General features: G+C 41.1%; 3 protein-coding genes across 4 annotated transcripts in view; 2 read left to right on the forward strand and 1 right to left on the reverse strand.

Annotated features, from left to right (window-relative positions):
- LOC146387779 (butyrophilin-like protein 1) overlaps positions 1–21725 on the forward strand; it is a 413480-nt gene that overhangs the window by 159133 nt on the left and 232622 nt on the right. The gene's annotated exons all lie outside the window — the stretch shown is intronic.
- Positions 4045–9324, forward strand: LOC146387787 (butyrophilin subfamily 3 member A3-like). 2 transcript variants are annotated; one of them, XM_084929607.1, is made up of 6 exons: positions 4045–4194; positions 6963–7298; positions 7405–7440; positions 7551–7835; positions 7945–8076; positions 8527–9324. In XM_084929607.1, the coding sequence occupies exons 2-6, from the start codon at positions 7088–7090 to the stop codon at positions 8610–8612; spliced, it is 750 nt and encodes a 249-aa protein (XP_084785733.1). In that variant the 5' UTR covers positions 4045–4194; positions 6963–7087; the 3' UTR covers positions 8613–9324. The 2 variants fall into 2 exon arrangements, with proteins under 2 accessions (XP_084785733.1, XP_084785732.1); XM_084929606.1 differs by lacking the exon at positions 4045–4194 and having other exon boundaries at positions 6847–7298.
- Positions 10521–16100, reverse strand: LOC146387788 (butyrophilin-like protein 10). The gene is made up of 6 exons (XM_084929604.1): positions 15884–16100; positions 13011–13343; positions 12869–12904; positions 12477–12758; positions 12202–12330; positions 10521–11800 (listed from the first exon to the last, which is right to left on the reverse strand). Exons 1-6 carry the CDS (start codon positions 15972–15974, stop codon positions 11712–11714), a joined length of 960 nt encoding a protein of 319 aa, XP_084785730.1. The 5' UTR covers positions 15975–16100; the 3' UTR covers positions 10521–11711.

Consider the following 21725-nt stretch of genomic DNA (forward strand, 5'->3'; position numbering starts at 1 on the left):
GTTTAAGGCATGTCCTCATTGCTTTAATGTTTCTAAATAGAAGCTGTGCTATGGGCAGAACTTTGTGCCATTAGAAACTGAATTTAAATAAGTTCAATTCAAATTCCAAAGTTCTGCCCATCTATCATACTATGTTTCATGTAAATGTATAAAACAACTTACTGTGAAATAACATTTTTCCTCACATTAACATTTATGTGTACCATTATTAATCGTTTTAATCTTATCAATAATACTGATGTCTGTTAAAACACATTCCTGGAGACGTTACAGTCATTACAGCTTCTCTGCACTGCTTTAACACCCTGTTAGAAACAGAAACCCCACTTTGTCAGTCACAGCACTATTTTAGTGTTAATTATAATCAATAAAAAAAAATAGATTTGAGGCGACATAGAGGGGTGTAGGGGTGAGGAGGTAGAGAGTGCTTTGCTTTAAATTTTGGGGGGTTTCCATCAAAGAGGAGCTTCAATGATCAGAGAAGCTGCTGCTATTGTAAAAAAAAAAAAACCCAGCAGAGACTTTATTTCCTCAGAAACCTGAAGAAGGTTCACCTGCTGCTGGAGCAGCTTCTGTCCAACAACTATCACTGAACTGAACTCCATCCTTATTCTATTGTATTCTACTGATCCGTGTTTATCAGTCTAAACTAAACGCTGCTGACTGTACCAGAAAGAAACAGGATATTTCAAATGAGCTCCAAAAACTGCAGACAGAAGTTTTCTTTAAGTACTTTTACTCCAAGTACTGTAAGACCACACAGATGTACTTAAAGTGATCGAAAAAAGGATCCAATTCCTCCTTCGCTGCTCACCGTCAGTTCATTTCTGCAGAAATTTAGAATATTTTCGCTCAGAGCTTTAAATATTTACTGTCATTGGTTTTCTTACACTTTTCATTTCCTATAACTGCAGATACAGTCAGGAGACAGATGCACAAAATCCTCACAGACTTCATTTCAGCAAACTGAAAAAAGCAACGGCAGACGGATCGGCCAAGAGCGGGGAGCTGCTCCGAGCAAAGACGAGAGGAGAGTTACAGAGCGCGAGCTGACCGGGCTTTATAACCGGCGAAAAAGCTCCCGACCGACGGCGAAAAAGCTCCCGACCGACGACGGACCGCCCCTTTCCCCGACCGACGACGGCCCGCCTCTTTCCCCGTCCGACGACGGCCCGCCCCTTTCCCCGACCGACGACGGCCCGCCCCTTTCCCCGACCGACGACGGACCGCCCCTTTCCCCGTCCGACGACGGCCCGCCCCTTTCCCCGACCGACGACGGACCGCCCCTTTCCCCGTCCGACGACGGCCCGCCCCTTTCCCCGACCGACGACGGACCGCCCCTTTCCCCGTCCGACGACGGCCCGCCCCTTTCCCCGACCGACGACGGACCGCCCCTTTCCCCGACCGACGACGGACCGCCTCTTTCCCCGTCCGACGACGGCCCACGGCCCGCCCCTTCCACGACCAACGATCTCCCCGACCGACCGGCTCCCCGTAGTGTTGCCAACTTAGCGACTTTGTCGCTATATTTAGCGGGTTTTCAGACCCCCTTAGCGACTTTTTTTCTAAAAAGCGACTAGTGACAAATCTGGCGACTTTTTCTGGTGTTATTGGACACTTATTTATGACGACTTTTTGACGTGAAAGCGCGTATCGCTTTTACTCTCAACAAGCAGCGGTGCTGCCGTGGGCACCTCGCCCGTTCCAAAGCGCTCACGGGCGGAGGATAGTCCTCCCCAGCTGCTATCAGGGCAGGAGATGTTCACAGCTATGCGTCTGAACTGCAAATGAATCGCGCATGAGCGAAGCCGCTGCTCCCGCACTGACTGTAACGCAGTCAGTTCTTTTACTGTTATGCTGTTTTGTGGATCAAGTTTAAAACTACTTATAAACACACACACAGTAACTCCACCAGAGTGCCTATTTCGGGTCACGTTTGCCGGTCCAAGCCCGGATAAAGGAGCAGGGTTGGAATTGTGACATTAAAAAAAAACAATAATTGCTAAAAGAAATTTAATTCGTAGTTCTAAATAAACTCTAAATGCATTTAGGACATTTTTTTACTCACTTTATGTCTCTTCCACGATGTTATTTCTCTCTCCAACAACATAGGTTACAATTATATTAGCTTGACCAATTATGCAAATTAGGTGATGACGTCATTTAGCGACTTCTAGCGACTTTTAGGACAGCCAATAGCGATTTCCTTACTGACGAGTTGGCAACACTGGCTCCCCGCTGTAGACCGCAGTCGGTCGGTCTGCCGTTGCTTCTTTCAGTTTGTTGAAATGAAGTCTGTGAGGATGCAGCAGTCTGTCACTGAAGCAGCTCTGCAGTTCAGCAACATTTACATGCATGGGGTGGGAGACTCTGTCCATCACAGATGTTATTTTGGCCGGAGTCCTTCTGTCTCCCACCACCTGCACTGGGTCCAGGGTGCATCCCAGAACAGAGCTGGCCTTCCTGATGAGTTTATCCAACCTCTTCCTCTCAGCTGCCGATAAACTGTGAGACTGTGAGTGTGAGAGTCCCCGGCCTATTCAGCATGAGTAGAACGAGGGGGGGTACATATGAAGAGTAAATGTTATGGGTATTAAACAACAGAATCATATGTATAGATTATAGTTTGAACTAAAAATAAACTAACTAACTCAAGTAACTTAAAGAAGTCCAGACGCTTTTCTTTGCAAGCTCCTTTGACTACGATGACCTGGATGACTGAGAACCTTCACAGACACCTAACTAACTAACAATAAATCATGATGTTGACATGATGATGAATGTATATGAATCAAGAGTAATAACACGAAAGAAAAATGACTTGTATGTGTATGAAACTTAGGAGTTTTAGGGGAAGTAAGGCGGCAGCAGAGTTGGGTGTGGTAAAAAGAGGAACTGTAGTGATGTGCTAATCAATACTGAAATATCGAGTCCTCTGATACCAGTAATTTATGTTCTAGAATCGATTCTCATATTAAAATATAGATATTTTAGTAATTTAGGGCAAATTTGTAGTTTATCATTAACAGGAACACAGTGGAAAGAAACTATATCATTGGGATTGTCTACATTGGAAGGAACTACTTCCTCTTCCGCCTGTCATAGTCATGTGCGAAATACGTCTGCAGCCCCTTAGGCGTGCGCACTCACAACAATGGCTGAGCGTAAACGGAGTCATGTGTGGATGTATTTTACCTCCACAAACAGCCAAGACGCGGTTTGCAATACATGTGGCAAGACAGTGAGGTATGGTGGCAACACCACAAACCTGGTCAAAACCTCAGTGGTTCTTAACCTTTTTGGAGGTACCGAACCCCACCAGTTTCATATGCGCATTCACTGTATCCCTCTTTAGTGAAAAATAAGATAAGATTTATTTCAAATTCAAGACAAACATGTTTTTTACTGGTGCACAAAATGAGCTGTACATGTCACAGTGGAGGCTCTGCCGAACCCCTGAGACCGACTTACCGAACCCCTAGGGTTCAATCGAACCCAGGTTAAGAACCACTGCTGTAAATCATATCACAGAATATGAAGAGTGTATGTTGAGACTGAAGAGGAGGAGAGGAACCGGTGCTGCTAGGGCGAGACAGACGTCTCTCCCCGAGTCCTTTAGTGCTGCAGCCAGGCAACGTGCTCAAATGGCACACAACTTCAGTTTTTATTTGTCTCTATATGATAATTCTGCATTATTAAATGATAAGAACAAGTAATCTGATGTCCTTAATCATTATGAAGCTGTAATTTGAGATACAATAAAAGATACAGTAAAAAAAAACAAGTTTTTGTACAAAATATCGGTATCGGATCAGTATCGTCGATACCAGCCTGAATTTTACTTGGTATCAGATCGGAAAGGAAATCAGTGGAAACACTTCACTAAGGAACTGTCGGAGAAAAGCAATGAAGGGTGACTAAGAGGAAGAGGAGAATGTGGTAAGAACGATAGGAGGAGTCAAGACGGAACAAGCCGGGACATGTCCTCATAACGCTATAAAAGTACCAATGTAGCAATATGCTTATTCCTCTAGTTCAGAGCTGGTGAGCAGGACGAGAAAAGACCCAAGACCTCGCTGAGGAAAGAGTTTGAGCGAGAAACGCCAGAGGAGAAGCCGTGTGCCTTCCACTGTGGGCCGACTAATTGAATTATACAAATTTTGGACTGCCTGCTCATCGCTTACCGAGTTGTTGGTGAGTAGAAAGCATCCTGAAAATAAACCCTTTAATAACTCTGCTGGAAGCTGTCACCTCATCAGTTTGTTACCTGAACCAAGAGATGTTCACAAAGGTGATGCAGAAACATCAGCTCCATCATGAGTTCATGATGCTGGTTAAAATACCTTTTTGTCTTTTGATATACAACGAAATGGCAATAAACCAGTAATATATGTCTATGTGCTTGTATTTATTTTACCCTACTCAAATTCAATTTATGGTACATTTTATTTTGAAAGATTTAAAATGGTTCTTTAAAGAACCACTCAAAAGGACATCACGTCTGACACTGTGGTCAGCAGCACAGGAGCACCACAGGGAACTGTGCTGTCCCCTCTTCTCTTCACCCTGTACACCTCTGACTTCTGCTACAACTCTGAATTATGCCATATTCAGAAGTTTGCAGACGGCACGGCCATCATGGGGTGTATCTGGGATGATCAGGAAGAGGAGTACAGAAGTCTGGTGAGGAACTTTGTCACATGGAGTCACACAAACCACCTGCAACTCAACACCTCAAAGACCAAGGAACTGGTTGTGGACTTCGGGAGGTCCAGAGTAGGTCCACTGCCAGTTCAGATAGTGGGTGAGGAGATGGTCAACACATACAAGTACCTCGGGCTGTGGGTGGACAATAAACTGGACTGGTCATGCAACACAGAGCACCTGTATAAAAAAGCCCAAAGCCGACTGTACTTCCTCAGGAGGCTGAGGTCTTTTAACATCTGCAGGAAACTCTGGAGGATGTTTTACCAGTCGGTGGTTGCTGGAGTACTTTTCTATGCTGTGGTGTGCTGGGGGAGCAGCACAGCAAAGAAGGACTCATCCAGGCTGGATAAACTGATCAGGAAGGCGGGCTCTGTGGTCGGCATGAAGCTGGACACTCTGGTGACAGTGGCAGAGAAGAGGACACTAAAGAAACTGCTGGACATTATGGACAATGCTGGGCATCCTCTGCACACGGCCATAAACAACCAGGAGAGTCTGTTCAGTGACAGGTTGCTTCTCCCAAAGTCAAGAACCAACAGACTTGAAAACCCATTTGTCCCACACGCCATCAGACTGTTTAACTGCTCTCTGGAGGGGAGAGGGAGGGGAAACAGGAGGACAAAGGAGGGGGACAACTAAGCTGTAGCGCCTCTTCACTGTGCAATACTTTTTGTTAATAATCAACGGTGCAATAGACTCACAATACTTGAAATGTGCAATTCCCTTGTATTCTTTTTCCTATTTATTCTATTTATCCCTTTGTATACTCTGTATTTATATGTCTCTGAATTTATATATGTGTATATATGGTATATTTCTGCTCACATTCTGTAACTTCTGTTGGTGCTGTGCTATTGGAAACCGAATTTTCCGGAGGAGCCCACCCGAGGGATTAATAAAGTTTTATCTAATCTGATCAAAAAAGGTTCTTTAAATTGTTTCTTTAAAGAACCGTTTTTAAAAAGGTTCTTTGAAAAACTATTAAAGTGTCTGCTTTTTGTGTCGGCAGCCGAAACAAAAAGCAGCCACACCTTTGATTGGCCGATCTGAGTCGGCGTCACGTAGAAGTACTTCTACTGTAGGCGTGACGCCGACTCAGATCGGCCAATCAAAGGTGTGTCTGCTTTTTGTGTCGGCTGCCGACACAAAAAGCCGACACGCATCACTTCTGCGCATGTCTTCCTGCGTCACTTTTAGTGCTACCCACTAGTACTCCATCGGGCTGCTGTTGCTTTTATCAGTTTGTTGAAATGAAGTCTTTGAGGATTTTATATTTGTGTGTCTTTATCCTGACTGTATCTGCAGTCACAGGACATGAAAACGGTAAGAAAACTAATGACAGTAAATATTTAAAATGTACAACTTGGAGTGAAAATATCTCCTAAATTACTGTAGAAATGAACTGACAGAACATTGACGGGGGGATTTGATCCTTTTTGTTAGAAAAACAGTGAAACCACAAATTGAAACCGCTCACTGGAAGTACATCTGTGTGATCTTACTGTACTTGGTAAAAGTACTTAAAGGAAACTTAAAGAAAACGTCTCCTCTCTATTGTTTGGTTGGGATAGAAGCTGCTCCTGCAGCAGGTGAGCCTTCTTCAATATCCTGAGATAATAAAATCTCTGCTGGGTCTTTTTTATAATAGCAGCAGCTTCATTGATCATTGAAGCTCCTCATTGATGGAAACTCACAGAAATTTAAAGCAAGGCACTTTCTACCTCCTCACCCCCTATGTCCCTCTCTGTCGCCTCAAATCAGTTATAATTAATTTTAAAAAAAATCATAAGTAACACTAAAATACTGCTGTGACTGACAAAGTGGGGTTTTTGTTTCTAACAGGGTGTTAAAGCAGTGCAGAGAAGCTGTAATGACTGTAACAGCTCCAGGAATGTGTTTTGACAGACATCAGTATTATTGATAAGATTAATAATGGTACACATAAATGTTAATATGAGAAAAAATATAATTTCACAATAAGTTGCTTTACACATTTGCCTGAAATATAGTATAATAGATCCACAAAGAGTCTATTTAAAAACATGAAACCAATGAGGAAAATTAAACCTACACCTGTATTCTATCAGAAGCCACCAGATGGTGATAGAGCTTAACCTATCACAGACATATCAGTGACCTGAGCTACAGACAAGTGAAGTAAAACATCTGAACACACTGAGTCTGAGCTACAGTCAAACATCAAACTATGAACTGCATATTTCAACATACTGAATCAAACATGCTTCCTTCTTCAGGTCCAGGAGTCACAGTCTCAGAAGAACGTGCTGTGATCTTACCCTGCTCCCTCAGCACCAATCAGAACCTTGAACAGAAGCTCTTTGATTGGAGGAAAAGAGCACCAAATAAACAGGAGGTGTTCATGTATGATGGAGGCCTTCATTACAATAATGGACGTCGAGGTCAAGACGAGCACTTCAGAGGACGGGTCTCACATTTTCCACAAGAGCTGCAGTTTGGTAACGCCTCCATCATCATCAGAAACACCACGGTGGCTGACAGTGGAGTCTACACCTGTGATTTTCCACATCTGCAGCCAGAAGGGAAAACCTTCAGAATAAAGCTTGATGTTGGTGAGTCTTTTATTTTGGAGAACATCCTGGAAAAAATGGTGAAGAGCATTTTTCTACCTGAACCAGGTGGTTTAAAAAAAATAATTTTAAATGTTTTACCTTGCAGAGCTTACCCTGAAAGATCGATCAGGTGAAATCGCAGGTGAGTGATGATGTCACTGAAGTGTCTGTAATCTGAATGATAAAAATAAAGACTGGTGACTTTAAAGATCAGCACTTCCTCCTTTCTCTGCCACCGTGCTGCGTTCACAGGTGCTGCTCCAAAGCCCGACATCAGGATACTTAATACCACCGAGGACGGATTGCAGCTGAAGTGTGAGGTCAGAGGTGCTTCTCCAAAGCCTAAAGTAGAGTGGAGGGACAGCGATGGCAACATCCTTCCTGCTGAGGAGCCACAGGTGTCACACACAGGAGAGCGCTATGACATCACCCTCCTCACCACGGTGACCAGGACAAACAGCAGCCTCTTCCACTGTGTAGCCACGCAGGAGGAGATGGGCCATGTGACCCGTGATCAGATCGACGTGCGTTACTGTGGTAAGATCTTATTGTGTCGTTGTTTAGAGTGTGTTTAATGTTTGTGTGTATCCAGTGTGCTGTGTGTGGCGTCCTGCTACAGTCCTGCATGAACTTTCATGTGTTTCAGAGAAAACGTCTGAGGTGAAGTCCTGCTGTGGAGTCGGTGAGTTCATAGGTTTGTGGTTTTCTGGAGTTCTGACTGTCGCTGCAGCTCTGGCTCCATTTGTAGCTGCAAAGTGCATCAGAAAACACAAGAAAGGTGAGTTAGAATAATGGATTTATTATTTATGATTTATTTCATATACCTGTAAGGTTAGACAGCCATATAACAGATGATTTGATCAGTGTCGAGTTCACATTCCTGACATTTTATGTTTGAATCTTTTGCTTTAAACAGGAAAATAAAAACTCATAATTATTAATAATTAATAATCCTGGTGTACACACTAAGTCAGAGTGTGCACAGCAGGATTATTCTGATAGTTTCAGGCACATTCATGTCAACATGGAGCTGTTCATCTTCACATGATGCCACCAAACTTTATCAGTTAATATTCAAGGTTCTGAGCATTAAATTATCATTTTAGTCTGACTACATGTTTTTGTACCACAGTTACCACAAACTGCTGCTTTTCTCCATCTGTGAGTAAAGCAGAGACATGATGTTATAATCTCATCCTTCATGTTCTCACTTTTTCTGCTTTTGCAGCTTCTCAGAGAAACCAGAGAGACGATCCTTCTAAGGAAGCTTGTAACGGTGACGCTGAGCTGACACTTCACTCACAAACTGTTTAACATCACAGCTGTAGTGTGTTTGTATATTTCAGGGGAAATGGATTCATATCTCTGAGGTCAACATTACTTTTTTAATATTGTGTATTTTCATTCCTTTTATTGTTTTCTGTCTCGTTGTGTCTCCATGTTTCTCACTGCTGTCTGTGAGGAGTCAGTGAGATCATATTGATCATATCAACTCTGTTTCACTCCAAAATTTCAGGGACTCGAACCACAACGAGCAGATTCACCACATAATGCCTTAAAAATTAGCAGAAAGCCAACTTTGAACACAAAGGCAGCTTATGAAATGTGGTAATAATGGCTGCTGTGTGTTAAAGTGGTGGTTATGAAGGTGCTGACTGCAGGTGCTGGTGATCCTGCACAAACTGGTTCTACTTTTGTAGATGTCAGATGGTTGTAAACATCAGTGCAGCAGAGATTCTTCATTCAGGGAAACTGACTGTACGTCAGTGTGAAAGCTTTTAGAAGTTTGTTCACATCTGTTTGTTCATTTCTCAGGTTGAAAAACTGTTTTTATTCAGAGTCATCAGCAGCTGTGCCTCTCACAGTGATGAAGTTTGTGCTGTTAAAACTCATCATGATGCATTTAAGAACCAAGCTGGTGTCAAAATGATGGATTGTTTTTTGTAATTCATGATTTTATGAAGCAGTTTGATGCTGATTTTATAATATTTGTATCGCACTTTTTAAAGTCTTGCAAATAAACACATTAAGCTCTAAACTGAACTTTTTCTGGCTCAGCACCACAGATTTATTTGATTTTAATATTTTTTTATTATTATTATTTATTATCACTGTCCGTAAATATAGAAATCATTTAACATTTGTAAATTCTTTTCAAATGATAAAAATAAAGATTTTAAATTGTATTTTTCTGATTTTGTTTAATAAAGAAGTGGGGAAGGTTTGACCATGTGATACAACTACTGCATACAGTTAGATCCATAAGTTCTGGGACTAATTTTTGGTAACCTTGCCTTTGCACAGACACAGCGGACTTTAAAACACTCAGGACTGATTGACCTGCACACTTTCAGTGGCGCCTACTGTGGCGCAGCAGTTGGGCCTCCTCCGCTGTCTCTGCGCACTGACACTTAAGCCCCTCCCTCTGCACTTGCGCTTCGGCCGCACTCGGTCGGTCGTCGCTTTCATCAGTTTTGCTGAAGTGAAGGGAAATGGTAGTTTTTACGTGCATTCAAAGTTCACCATGCCAATCTTCGTTTCCATTTATATTAGTGAGACATTTATTTCCTTTGCAATGTCCGTTTTATTTCTTTTTGGTTTATTTATTTCTGATGTTTGCGCTGTGGACAGTTTCACATAAAGCGATAAAAATCTGAGTGGGAGAGGCAGATAAATACAGATCACAAGGGATGAAATTTCTCCACACACACACACACACACACACGGTGAATCACACCCTGAATGAGACGAGCTGTGTGGCGCTATTTATTTACCTGGCGGCGCGCACCACGCACCACGAGTGAATTTAAGAACAAAAAAATCTGACATTTCTTACACGCAGCTTCCGGCTCTCTCCTCTTTAATGTGTCTTCTCTCCTTTTCCTTCTCTCCCGTGGAAAAAGCTTGGACAGCTTCATATCTGCTGGGACGAGGTGCTGAGAGTGGGTCACTTCTGCTGTGTTTAAATTAGCAGTCATGTGACACTTCTTTGAAGAGCTGATGATCAAATTGAGGCAAAGCATTTAAAAACAGAATGACAACATCAAGTGCATCAACACTTCTCCAAAACTCAAATTAATCCAGATACAATTAAGAATCAGACAGAAATCCTCTTGTTAAATGGCCACAATCATATTATTAGTGGCTCAGCAGAAACATTTACACACAAACTGGAGATATGAACACTACACAGAAGGAGAGGCAGACTTGCCAGATAATTTTTAATAATCCAATAGGCTTCTATACACACCTGTGTTTTCACTCTCAGGTCTGAAGTTGTCTTAGAACTACCTTTTCCAATATTTTGGATATAAAACGGAGTTTGGAGATCGGCCTGTAGTTAGTGAGCATTAGGGTCAATGTTTTTTTTCATAATAGGTTGTACAACAGCATGCTTGAAGACAGACTGTACACAACCTGATGACAACGATGCATTCAGTAAAAGTAGGACCTATAGTATGTGAAGCTCCGGGGGAACCAGAGATTTTAAGATGATCAATTATAGCAGCAAGAAGAATTGTTTTATTTAAAAACTCTGACACAAACTGTGTTTCACATTATTATTCACCAATTTATTTATTCAGTTCTACACATTATATATAATCCGCCTCTCTGAAAGTGCAGTGAGAGGATCTGTGAGGTTTGGTTGATCATATAGTTTAATACATAAGAACAGCATCTCTTTTCTGTACATCAAAAACAGCACCTGCTTTAAAGACCACATAATGTTGCAGTTATAAATATCCATACAGACACAATAGTTATAAAAGACAGTTTTATGAACACAATGTCAACAGCACCTCATTCATCCTTATTTATATTAAAAAATACTTTGTCTTAAAGTCCAAATACAAAAAAGCAACAGTGCTAATAATAACATAAAAAATAAATAAATCTCATCAAGTTCATGTTCAGGTTACAACAGAGTCCCAAAGGTTTTCAGGAAGCTTTGGTTTGTTCTGATCACCATCAGCTAAAAGTAACATTAAACATTATTAAAACCAGCATCACAACCTGCTTTACACAATAATAAAATACACAGTATAAAAGAAGCAACATCTGGACTGCAGCTGGGCTCTGAAATACGTCCTCATCACTTTTAACAGTACAAACATCATAACTGTCACAGCTTCTAATATCTCTGAATAGAAACACAGTTTTCCTAATCCACTGTTAGGATCACACAGCAGGACTCTGCTCGGCCTGAACACCACCTCAGGTGTCCTCGTAACTCGCTGCACTTTCATTAAAGCCTTTTTCTGGTTTTGTCAGTGGATTTAACAGCTGACGTTTCACAGCCCACAGTGAGCTCACAAAACAACTGAGACTACAGACGAGTCGATTATGTTGATCTGCGATCCAAACATAACTGAAATGTACCTTTGTGCACACATCTGTGTAACAGCTGTGATGCTAAACAGGTTCTGATTTGAGTGTCAGCTCTGTGTCACCGTTCTCAGGACCCTCAGACGTCTCTCTGTGTCTCTGTTTCCTCTGAAAAACTACAGAAGAAAAAATATATATATATTACATACAGTCAGTTTACGATATTAAATTTAAACTAACTTTAATTTCGGTGATCACAGAGAAAAACGAAAACAGCAGATAAATCTGATAAAATAAAATAAGACACGTTTATAGCTAAACATGCTTCATAGAAGAAAACTGAGACACGGTGGCTGTAAATTTGGTTGAAATCAAAATGTTTATTAGCAACTGCAGTTTTTTTTTTATCATTTTTAAATGATAAATAAATCTATAAATCCGAAATATCAGCTGTAAAACCAAACGATATCTGAATAAAATGTCACCAATTTGAACACAACATTGGTCTAAACATCTGTTACATGGATGTCTACGTCTGACAGATGTTAAAATAAGTGTTTTTATTATTTACACTTACCTCTGCTGATGTGATATTTGATTTTTATTATAAGTGGATAAAGAAGTAAAGTTGCAATTGCTCCAAAACACGTCCCACCGATCCAGGAACCGACTCCAGGACTGCAGGACTTCACCTCAGTCGGTTTCTCTGAAACATTAAATAAAAGGTTGATGCAGCCTCGCTGGATGCAACAAATACACAATTAAACCTTTTAAACGGTGCCAAGAAATCTATTAAAGAATAAAAAGATCTGATAATTACAGTTATTATAAAACAACAGAAAAAAAACTTACGATAATGCAGGTAGATCTGTGCATCAGTTTTATGGCTGAGCTCCTCCTGTGTGGCTACACAGTGGAAACGGTCAGTTGATGTCCTGGTCACCGTGGTGAGGAGGGTGATGTCATAGCGCTCTCCTGTGTGTGACACCTGTGGCTCCTCAGCAGGAAGGATGTTGCCATCGCTGTCCCTCCACTCTACTTTAGGCTTTGGAGAAGCACCTCTGACCTCACACTTCAGCTGCAATCCGTCCTCGGTGGTATTAAGTATCCTGATGTCGGGCTTTGGAGCAGCACCTGTGAACGCAGCACGGTGGCAGAGAAAGGAGGAAGTGCTGATCTTTAAAGTCACCAGTCTTTATTTTTATCATTCAGATTACAGACACTTCAGTGACATCATCACTCACCTGCGATTTCACCTGATCGATCTTTCAGGGTAAGCTCTGCAAGGTAAAACATTTAAAATTATTTTTTTTAAACCACCTGGTTCAGGTAGAAAAATGCTCTTCACCATTTTTTCCAGGATGTTCTCCAAAATAAAAGACTCACCAACATCAAGCTTTATTCTGAAGGTTTTCCCTTCTGGCTGCAGATGTGGAAAATCACAGGTGTAGACTCCACTGTCAGCCAGCCTGGTGTTTCTGATGATGATGGAGGCGTTACCAAACTGCAGCTCTTGGGGAAAATGTGAGACCCGTCCTCTGAAGTGCTCGTCTTGACCTGGACGTCCATTATTGTACTCGTCACGAGCAGCGTAAAGGAAAACCTCCTTCTGGTCATCTTTCTTCCAATCAAAGAGCTTCTGTTCCAGGTTCTGATTGGTGCTCAGGGAGCAGGGTAAGATGGCATCACTTCCTTCTGAGACAACCACCGTGACGACTCCTGGAACGAATCATATTTTTTATTCTTCTTTTAAAAAAAAAGAAAAAAAAAAGCTAAATACAACATGTAGATAATATAGAACACAGTGAGCACACACATGCCATTTCAGCTACTCTGACACGTTTACATCATGTTAGTTAGAAGACACATTTATTTGAGAATATTGAGAATATATTAACAGTTGAAACCAAATATTTACATATACTTTAGGGAGAAAACATAAAACTTTTTTTTTTTTACTGTTAAACATCAATTTAGAGTAAACGTTTTTGTTTTAGATAAATAAATATTGAAATATCTTTTGAATTAGTTAAATGTCAGAATAAAGACAGACAGAGCTGTCTATTTTTTATCACTTTCATCAAATTTAGGAGCACATATACTCTAAGTTTATTGTTAATAATAAGGGAGAGAGAGGAACAGAGATGGAACAAGAGCAGGTGAGACACACGTTAGTCAAATGGTTGTTTGCCAAAACTCATCAGAACATGTAACTCGTACCTAGTGTAACTTTTTAGGTTTGTTATTTTTCAAATTTTATATTTATTAAGTTATGCAGGCTTGTTTGCACAACAAGGCTAAAAAAAGTATATAAACTATTCAGAGTCTAAATACTGTTCTTTGGTAGAATTAAAAAAATAAGTGTAGTTGAATTGAAAGCCTTTATTGTCATTATACATGGTATAACGAAACTGGAAATAGCTCTATAAAAGTGCACACATGCTTATAGCACATTATAAAAACTATACAATAATAGTGCAGGTCTATGATGATTTTGTTTTGATTCTGGTTCTGAGTAAATCGGTGGGAATTTGTGGCCTAAAGTAGTCCTGATTTTGAACTGTTGTAGTCCTGTTTTAATTCCGGATCAGTTCTGGGTCTGGTTGAATTGGGGTTTAGTCCTCGTGTCTTGATACAGCCCTGACTTTGTTCTGCCTCGCTGCTTAATTAAAAAACTAGTTTAAGATGTCCTGCATATGTGATATACATTTTTCCCTATATGAAGTCATTCTTTTTTTGAACAAAACTCAAAACACAGCCTAATAAATGTTTCAGTCATTTCCAATCACTGTTGATAAATATAGAAATCATTTTACATTTGTAAATTCTTTTCAAATAATTTAAATAAAGATTTTAAATTTTAATTTTTCTGATCTTGTTTAATAAAGAATTGGAAAAGGTGTGACCATGTGGTACAACCATAAGTTTTGGGACTACTTTTCGGTAACACTTGCCTCTGCACAGCCACAGTGGACTCTAAAACACTCAGGATTGATTGAAGTGCGCACTTACAGCTTCCATTCAGCGGCACCTACTGTGGTGGAATTACACTGATTTTATACACAGCATCTTGATGCATTCTCAATCATCCAGGAAAGTAAATCTCCAAAATTGCCAGGATTTATACATCAGGGAAACCAAACAACCTCTGGCGAAGCGGATGGCACAACACAGAAGAGCTACCTCGTCAGGCCAGGACTCTGCAGTCTATTCACACCTACAGGCCAGTGGACACTCTTTCAATGATGAGGATGTAACATCCTGGACAGGGAGGAACGCTGGTTTGAGCGCGGAGTCAAGGAGGCCATTTACGTGAAAATGGAAAGACCATCTCTGAATCGAGGAGGGGGCCTAAGGGTCCATCTGTCACCATCTTAAAATGCTGTGATTGCAGCCAATCCCCAGCTCTCTGTGAATGGGACTCATGACCATTGATCAGTGGGTTTTGGTCAGTGGTTGTTGATCAATGGTCATGAGAATTTGCATAATTAAGATTAAGGAACTGACCTCCCAGCCCATTGTTCCCTCAGTCGGCCGGTTTCAGTCATTATGCAAATGTACTGTTTATAAGATTGAAACCTGCAGTCAGCTGAGACTGAAGAAGTCACCTGGATGAGTGAGAAAAGTTTCTCCCACAAAACGCTACGTCCAGATGAACAGGATCAACTTTTGGAGATTTATACACAGCAGTTTGTAACAAAGACGTTACACATACAGCTGTGTCGTCACTTCAAAGTTTAGTTCTGAGGCGAAATGTGTTTTGTTTTATTAAACGTCTCTTTGCTCGTCTGAACCAAAGTCCGGCTCACTGCTGTGGGTTCCGTCGGACTCTGTCACGGTGCTCAGTGTGAACTCTACGCATCAAAACACGAACTACAGAGCGTCTTACAGACGGACTCCTCCGTTAGTCATTTCCTCTTGGAAGCCACAAAATGAAAAGTCCTTATATTCACTCGTGGGTGAGACAGAGGGAGGGAGAGCGGATCAGGTGATCGTCAAACAGACGAGCAAAGGAGCCGAGGCGACACGAGGAGAGGACCCGCATCCGGAGGATGCGGGAAACGATTTGTGACGCATATTTTTTTATCCAGAGTTTAATTCGTTTGAAAATGTCTCAACAAAACATCACATCGCTAAAGTTTGAAAGACTTTAAAACAAACACAGCTGTCTGTAATAAACGAGTGGTGTTGATGACGGCCAGCTGTTGTTATTCATGTATGTAAACATTATTTGAGCACTGTGCTTATTCGCTTCTTACCGTCTTCGCGTCCGGTTGTACCTGCAGACAGAAGAAAAAAGTGCACAGACGGAAGGACCGCGATTATCAGATTGATGAGTTGATGTATCATGACGGGGAGGCTGTAACAGGCAAACTGAACTATAGCGCCTGAAGAGTCGAAAAAGTCCGATCAGATCGAGTTTATTAAACACTAAAAACTACAACTTTAAAACTCTCGCTGTGCACACTAAACACACATCTGCACAAACACAATGCAACAAAGCACAGGGAGGGCTTTAAATCTGTATGCGTCACTGCTACTGTAGGTCACGCGTGATTGTGTTTTTTTTTCTCCTTTGCAGCAGAGCAGCTTCTTTAAACTCTCATCGTTTAGACTGTTTAATTTAAAGCTCTGGTTCCATTTTTACATTATTAAACTTTTTTCTTTATTAAATCAAAAACGATCTCCGTCTCCTGATCCTGTTTGACAATCACGAAGTATCATAAAATAGTCGAAAACACCAGGGCAATGTTTTTAAAAAATTCCAGTTTTATCAGAACAACAGTCCAAAGGTTTCATTTGATTTACAAAAATCGAAAATATTTAAATAGGAGTGTTTTCCTGATCACAGTCATCACTTCAAGACTCCACATGTTTGACTTCCTCATGATCACAGAGCTGAAGTTAGAGACCGAAACTAATCAAGCTGAATCTAAACCCGAAATCTTCCCTTATCCGTGTAACAATAAGATGCTCTCTGCCTTCTGATTGGTTGGAGAGTTGTGAAACGAAGTTCTTCTTTTTCTTAAGGGTGGCAGCTTCACTCTGGCGTGAGTCAGTTTGATCCACGGTAAGTGGTAAGGACGCGTGTTTGTAATGTCTGCAGTTGCTTTTTTTAGTTTGTTGAAATGAAGACTGTGAGGATTTTATATCTGTGCTCTTTCACCTGACTGCAGCTTCAGTCACAGGACATGAAAACGTTAAGAATACAGATGACAGTAAATATTTCAAATGTAAAGCTTTGAGCGAAAATATCTTCTAAATGTATGTATAAATGACCTGACAGAGCAGTGATGGAGCAATTAGATCATTTTTGTTAGAAAACAGTAAAACCCCAAATTGAAACCGCTCACTGTAAGTACGTCATTGGCGACTGTCAAACCTTTGAGTCGCCGAGCAGCTGAACAGGGGAATAATGGTAAATGGCCTGCATTTGTATAGCGCTTTTCTAGTCCCTAAGGACCCCAAAGCGCTTTACACAACCAGTCATCCACCCATTCACACACACATTCACACACTGGTGATGGCAGCTACATTGTAGCCACAGCTGCCCTGGGGCGCACTGACAGAGGCGAGGCTGCCGGACACTGGCGCCACCGGGCCCTCTGACCACCACCAGTTGTTGACGCGCCCGCGGTTCAAATGTAAGACGAACTTTAAGACTCCTTTATTTGTTATGAAAATCCTTAAAAACCATCCAAAACAACTGTGATCAAAACATTCCAGGCTTGAGCGGTCAGCAGAAGTCGACTTCCCCGATCACCAACTCGCTTAGAAACAATCCCTTAGTAAGCGAACAGGTGATATTACTACTACAACCAACACCACGTGACGTGTCTGTGAAGGTTCTCAGTCATCCAGGTCGTCGTACTCTAAGGAGCTTGGAAAGAACACCACGTGACCCAATGCTACGTATTTACACCCTATTCCGGTTCCTAATTATTACATTATTACTGCAATAATTAAACTTCCGACACGATAACTGAAGACATACTGTAGGAACAATATGTGAGTGTTTCCTGTTTTTTGATAAACACGGTTGGTTTAAATGCACACATTGGTGCACGGCTGTGTGGCGTGACTCACGGGTATTAGATGATAAATGTGGTTGCACTCTCCTGTTCACCGCACCTGCTGTTTAATGAGCAAAAAGGTAGGGTGAGCATGAGGGGAAACTTTATGTTGACCACAGCTTGATGTATAGTTTAATGCACTAGTTGATGCCATACTCTGATGTTGCAGTTTGGCATAGGAGGCTAATTAGTATAATATTTTTTGAGTTGCAGTCATGTTTGTTTGCGCATGTTTTACATTGGATCCTATGTACTCATTTGTGGGTTTGGACAGTACAATGTGGAATAAAAGGAACAAATAGCTCGGCCATTGGTTGGAGGAGCCGCAATATCTAGTAAACAAAAATGTTTGTAAGTTTTATTGGATTATTTGTATATCGATAATGTTTTATTGGTGGTCATGGTTTGCTGTTGCCGTTGTCCACGCAGCCTTTAGAGTTCGCACAACGGATTTCTTTTGGGAGTTATTTATTCCCCTGTTAGGTTTCAGCGGTACAGCTGCATTAGGCAGTTATACTGATTTGTTTTCTAGTTGTTTTCCATCAGGCGGCTGAAGCCATTGGCTTGGGAGTACCGCCGCAGTTTGTGTTGAAGACAGTTTGTCTTCCTCACGGCTGACGGTATGGAGGTACATAAATACCCACCGCTAGTATGCACAGAAGACTACGCTGAGTTAGCTAGTTAATTTTAATAGGTAGATTAGTGAGGGATACATTTCTCCTGTTAATTGTGTGTGCGGCCAAAATTTACTGAAAGGAATGTCATTAAGTTGATGTTAGAATGAAGCTGTGTGGCATATAAGGTGCAGTTTAATGTTTGGGTTTTGTAACGTTTTAAAGAAAAAAGGATACGCACCAATTAATACAATGTGTTGATGTTAATGGAAAGAAAAGACAGCAGAAACCGACTGCTAAGGCGTTGGAAAATAAGATCGAAAGGCTTCAAACAGAACGTGACACTAAGAGTAATAAAATTAAAAATGCCACAAAGGTTATTAAAGAATTAATGCAATCTGAGGATTGTAATATTCAGTCTCAGAGAATTTGTCTGTGTTGCTTGATGCAGATCATCTGCATGAAACCCTGCTTCCCCAAGAAGAACGGGAAAAACGAACTGCTTGGTTCTCAGGTATGTGTGTGCACATAATATTGGATTTGTGGAAGGGATTGAGAATTATGGAATGCCAGGACTGCCAAAATGAATTAATTAAATACACCATTAAATAATTAATTAAATGTGTCAATAATGAATTAAATTTGGAATTAATTAATTAAATACATATTTATGACATTTAATTAATTAGTTTGTCTTGTAACCGGAAGGTTGCCGGTTCGAGCCCCGGCTCGGACAATCTCGGTCGTTGTGTCCTGCCGCCTACTGGTGTTGGCCAGAGGGGCTGATGGCGCGATATGGCAGCCTCGCTTCTGTCAGTCTGCCCCAGGGCAGACAACTGTAGCTGCCTCCACCAGTGTGTGAGAGTGAATGAATAGTGGAATTGTAAAGTGCTATATAAATGCAATCCATTATTAATGTGATTTCTGTCTTTTAGTTTATTAAAAAGTGAAGCACCTCACACTAGTTTGTGTCATTATCCAGATGTACATAAGCATGATTACACTGTTACAAAATCATACCAAAACTCTGTCCTGATAGTTTCCACTTTCTCTTTTGTATCACACATACTGAGACAATATTCGGGTTAAATAACCATGAAAACAATTTATTCAGTTTAGAGGTTTACACATCACATCATTATAACCAAAAAGCCTGTTTTACTTGAATCGTCCACTTGATGGCGCAGTAGAGCAAATGAATCATCACAATGCTTCGAACCATAAGTCGACCAGTTGGATGGAAAGCTTCAGTTCATCACGAGGCTTCATCTCACCATCAATAGTGGACAGCGAAAACGGAGACTTTCTAAAACGATGACGCATGTTAGTCATATGATGCAGTCATGTGACTGCACCATATGACTAACAACTCCACCTCATTGTTAGTCCATTTAAAAAAACTCAGTGCTTTTCCCTCAACATTTTGCCACAACGTTTCAAAGAGCTGGAAAGTAAATAAGCGGCAGACAGAAATGAGGCAGGTCGAATCGTCTTGCGTTTCACGCATGCGCAGTAATGAAACAAGCGTTTTCGGCCATTTCAATGTGGACGCACAACTCTGTGAAAACAAATGAAAATGCTAGTGTGGACACAGAGCGTTTTCAAATCTATCCGGGCTAGTGTGGACGTTACCTCAGTTTACCTGCATACATCCTGCTCACCTGTCAGCTGTTTAACACCTGCTGCTTATTCGGGAAACACCCACGTTACCTGGTGATAGTCACAGCTTAACATGGGCAGCTGAAGCTTGATATAACGTAATGTCAGCGCATTATTCTGCACAAGTTAAGTAAATGTAGTTTTTTTTTGTTTTTTTCCTGAGCTCAGGGCTGCTGGAACTTGTTTCCATCAGAGTGACTGACCTGGGATAAAGACAATAAACGGGATTGAAACGGAGAGCGATGGACACCTAGAAAACTACACACCACTTTATCAGCGGCTGATATCCAGTCACCGGCACACAGCTTTAAAACCTCTGAGTTTTAGCTCTCAGTGGAGATTAAACACTGGACTTAATTCACTCTGTTTCTGTCTGTCGGGTCATGTTTAATTCACTGTTTTATTTACAACTGAGCAAATCGGTTTGGCTCAACTTAAAGTTATGTTTCATAACTGCATAGTTTTACTGAAGTTTAATGTCTCACTGGAGCACGTTATATTAACCCAGGGTTAACAAGAAGAGAGAGATGTCCAAATAAATAAATAAGCCCACCTAAATTAAATGTAATCATTGCGTATTGAGTTTACCTCAGCTGTTGGGTGCAAATTGTATAACAGAGGGTCTGTTATTTTGCAGCACTTGATGATGCTGAGGGTCGACTGTAGGACTGCAAGGAGGCATCTCAAAAGTTGGGCTACTCTTTACAGGTTGAGTTGAGCTGTGACAGACTTGGACTGAGTGGCTTCTTCTGTATTGATGTGTCAATACTGTATTGACGTTTTAAAGTAATTCCCTCAGTGTTTTTTAGTCTAACACATTTGCTCGTGTTTAGAGGAATTGTTTCATCTCCCACATCATACACAACATTTTTGTAGTTTTTCAGAACCCATTTGGCATATGCACCCTTTAGCTTGTCTTGGGACTTTGCAATGTTGTCTTGTGCAGTTGTTTTTGTTTTTTTCTTTAACTGCACGTTGCGCTTCACTTTTAGACTGTACATCAGTGGTGTTCAAACCCAGGCCTCGAGACGCATCTAAAACCTCCAGTAGTGATGGCCCGCTTGAAGCTGAAGCTCCGGTGCGTGTGTCAAAAAAATCAACACACTGCTTCAGAAGCACTGTATCGAAGCTTGATTCGTTTGGCCAGAGTCACGTGATCGGTGACGTCCGAAGCTTCATTTAGAGCCTAACTGCTTCGGTATCTGATTCAATGGTTTATAAGGAAGCGAATCATTCACGGGATTTGTGGAGTGTTTTGATGGTGACAGCGAACCACTGATCATTCCACTGAGAGATTTGGAGCCAGCGAGGAATAGAGGAGGTTCTGTTGTGTGGGAGAATTTTGAGTTGATTTTTGTCAATCGGGTGGGTTTTACAGCTTTGTGTTCTGGCCGTTTACTTTTGTTTTGTGCGTGTTTATTATATCTGAAAACGGGAAAAAGGTAAAATGTCAAAAATCTGCTTTCATAGTATAAATATCATTAAATAACTTTAGAAAAACTTCCACTTGACTCTTTACATGTAATGTTGTAAAAATATATATTTTATTGTTTAATTAATCTGAAAATGTTAGTCTGCCAAATGTGCAGCAATGTAATCTATCTATTCTCTTTAGCTGATAGTTTGTGGGGCCCAGGTAGACTGTATAACTGCATCTCTACCAGTTTCTCTGCACTCCAGCCTCCTCTGCGCCATGTGAAGGGATTTTCCTTAAGGCAGGAGAAATTATCTCCACGAAAAGGAACAGCTTCGGC

The sequence above is a fragment of the Perissodus microlepis genome, chromosome 5, assembly GCF_051167445.1.
Source record: "Perissodus microlepis isolate ML-2025 ecotype Zambia chromosome 5, ASM5116744v1, whole genome shotgun sequence".
Taxonomy (NCBI): Eukaryota; Metazoa; Chordata; class Actinopteri; order Cichliformes; family Cichlidae; genus Perissodus; species Perissodus microlepis.

Excerpts from the sequence above, each read along its gene's own strand:
- LOC146387788 (XM_084929604.1), bottom strand. The coding sequence starts at position 15,974 with ATGATACATCAACTCATCAATCTGATAATCGCGGTCCTTCCGTCTGTG. Across the intron at positions 12,905-13,010 it reads CAGAATAAAGCTTGATGTTG|AGCTTACCCTGAAAGATCGA; the intron begins GTGAGTCTTTTA and ends TTTACCTTGCAG. Across the intron at positions 12,331-12,476 it reads ACAGATCTACCTGCATTATC|AGAAACCGACTGAGGTGAAG; the intron begins GTAAGTTTTTTT and ends TTAATGTTTCAG.
- LOC146387787 (XM_084929606.1), top strand. The coding sequence starts at position 6,914 with ATGAACTGCATATTTCAACATACTGAATCAAACATGCTTCCTTCTTCA. Across the intron at positions 7,299-7,404 it reads CAGAATAAAGCTTGATGTTG|AGCTTACCCTGAAAGATCGA; the intron begins GTGAGTCTTTTA and ends TTTACCTTGCAG. Across the intron at positions 7,441-7,550 it reads TCGATCAGGTGAAATCGCAG|GTGCTGCTCCAAAGCCCGAC; the intron begins GTGAGTGATGAT and ends CTGCGTTCACAG.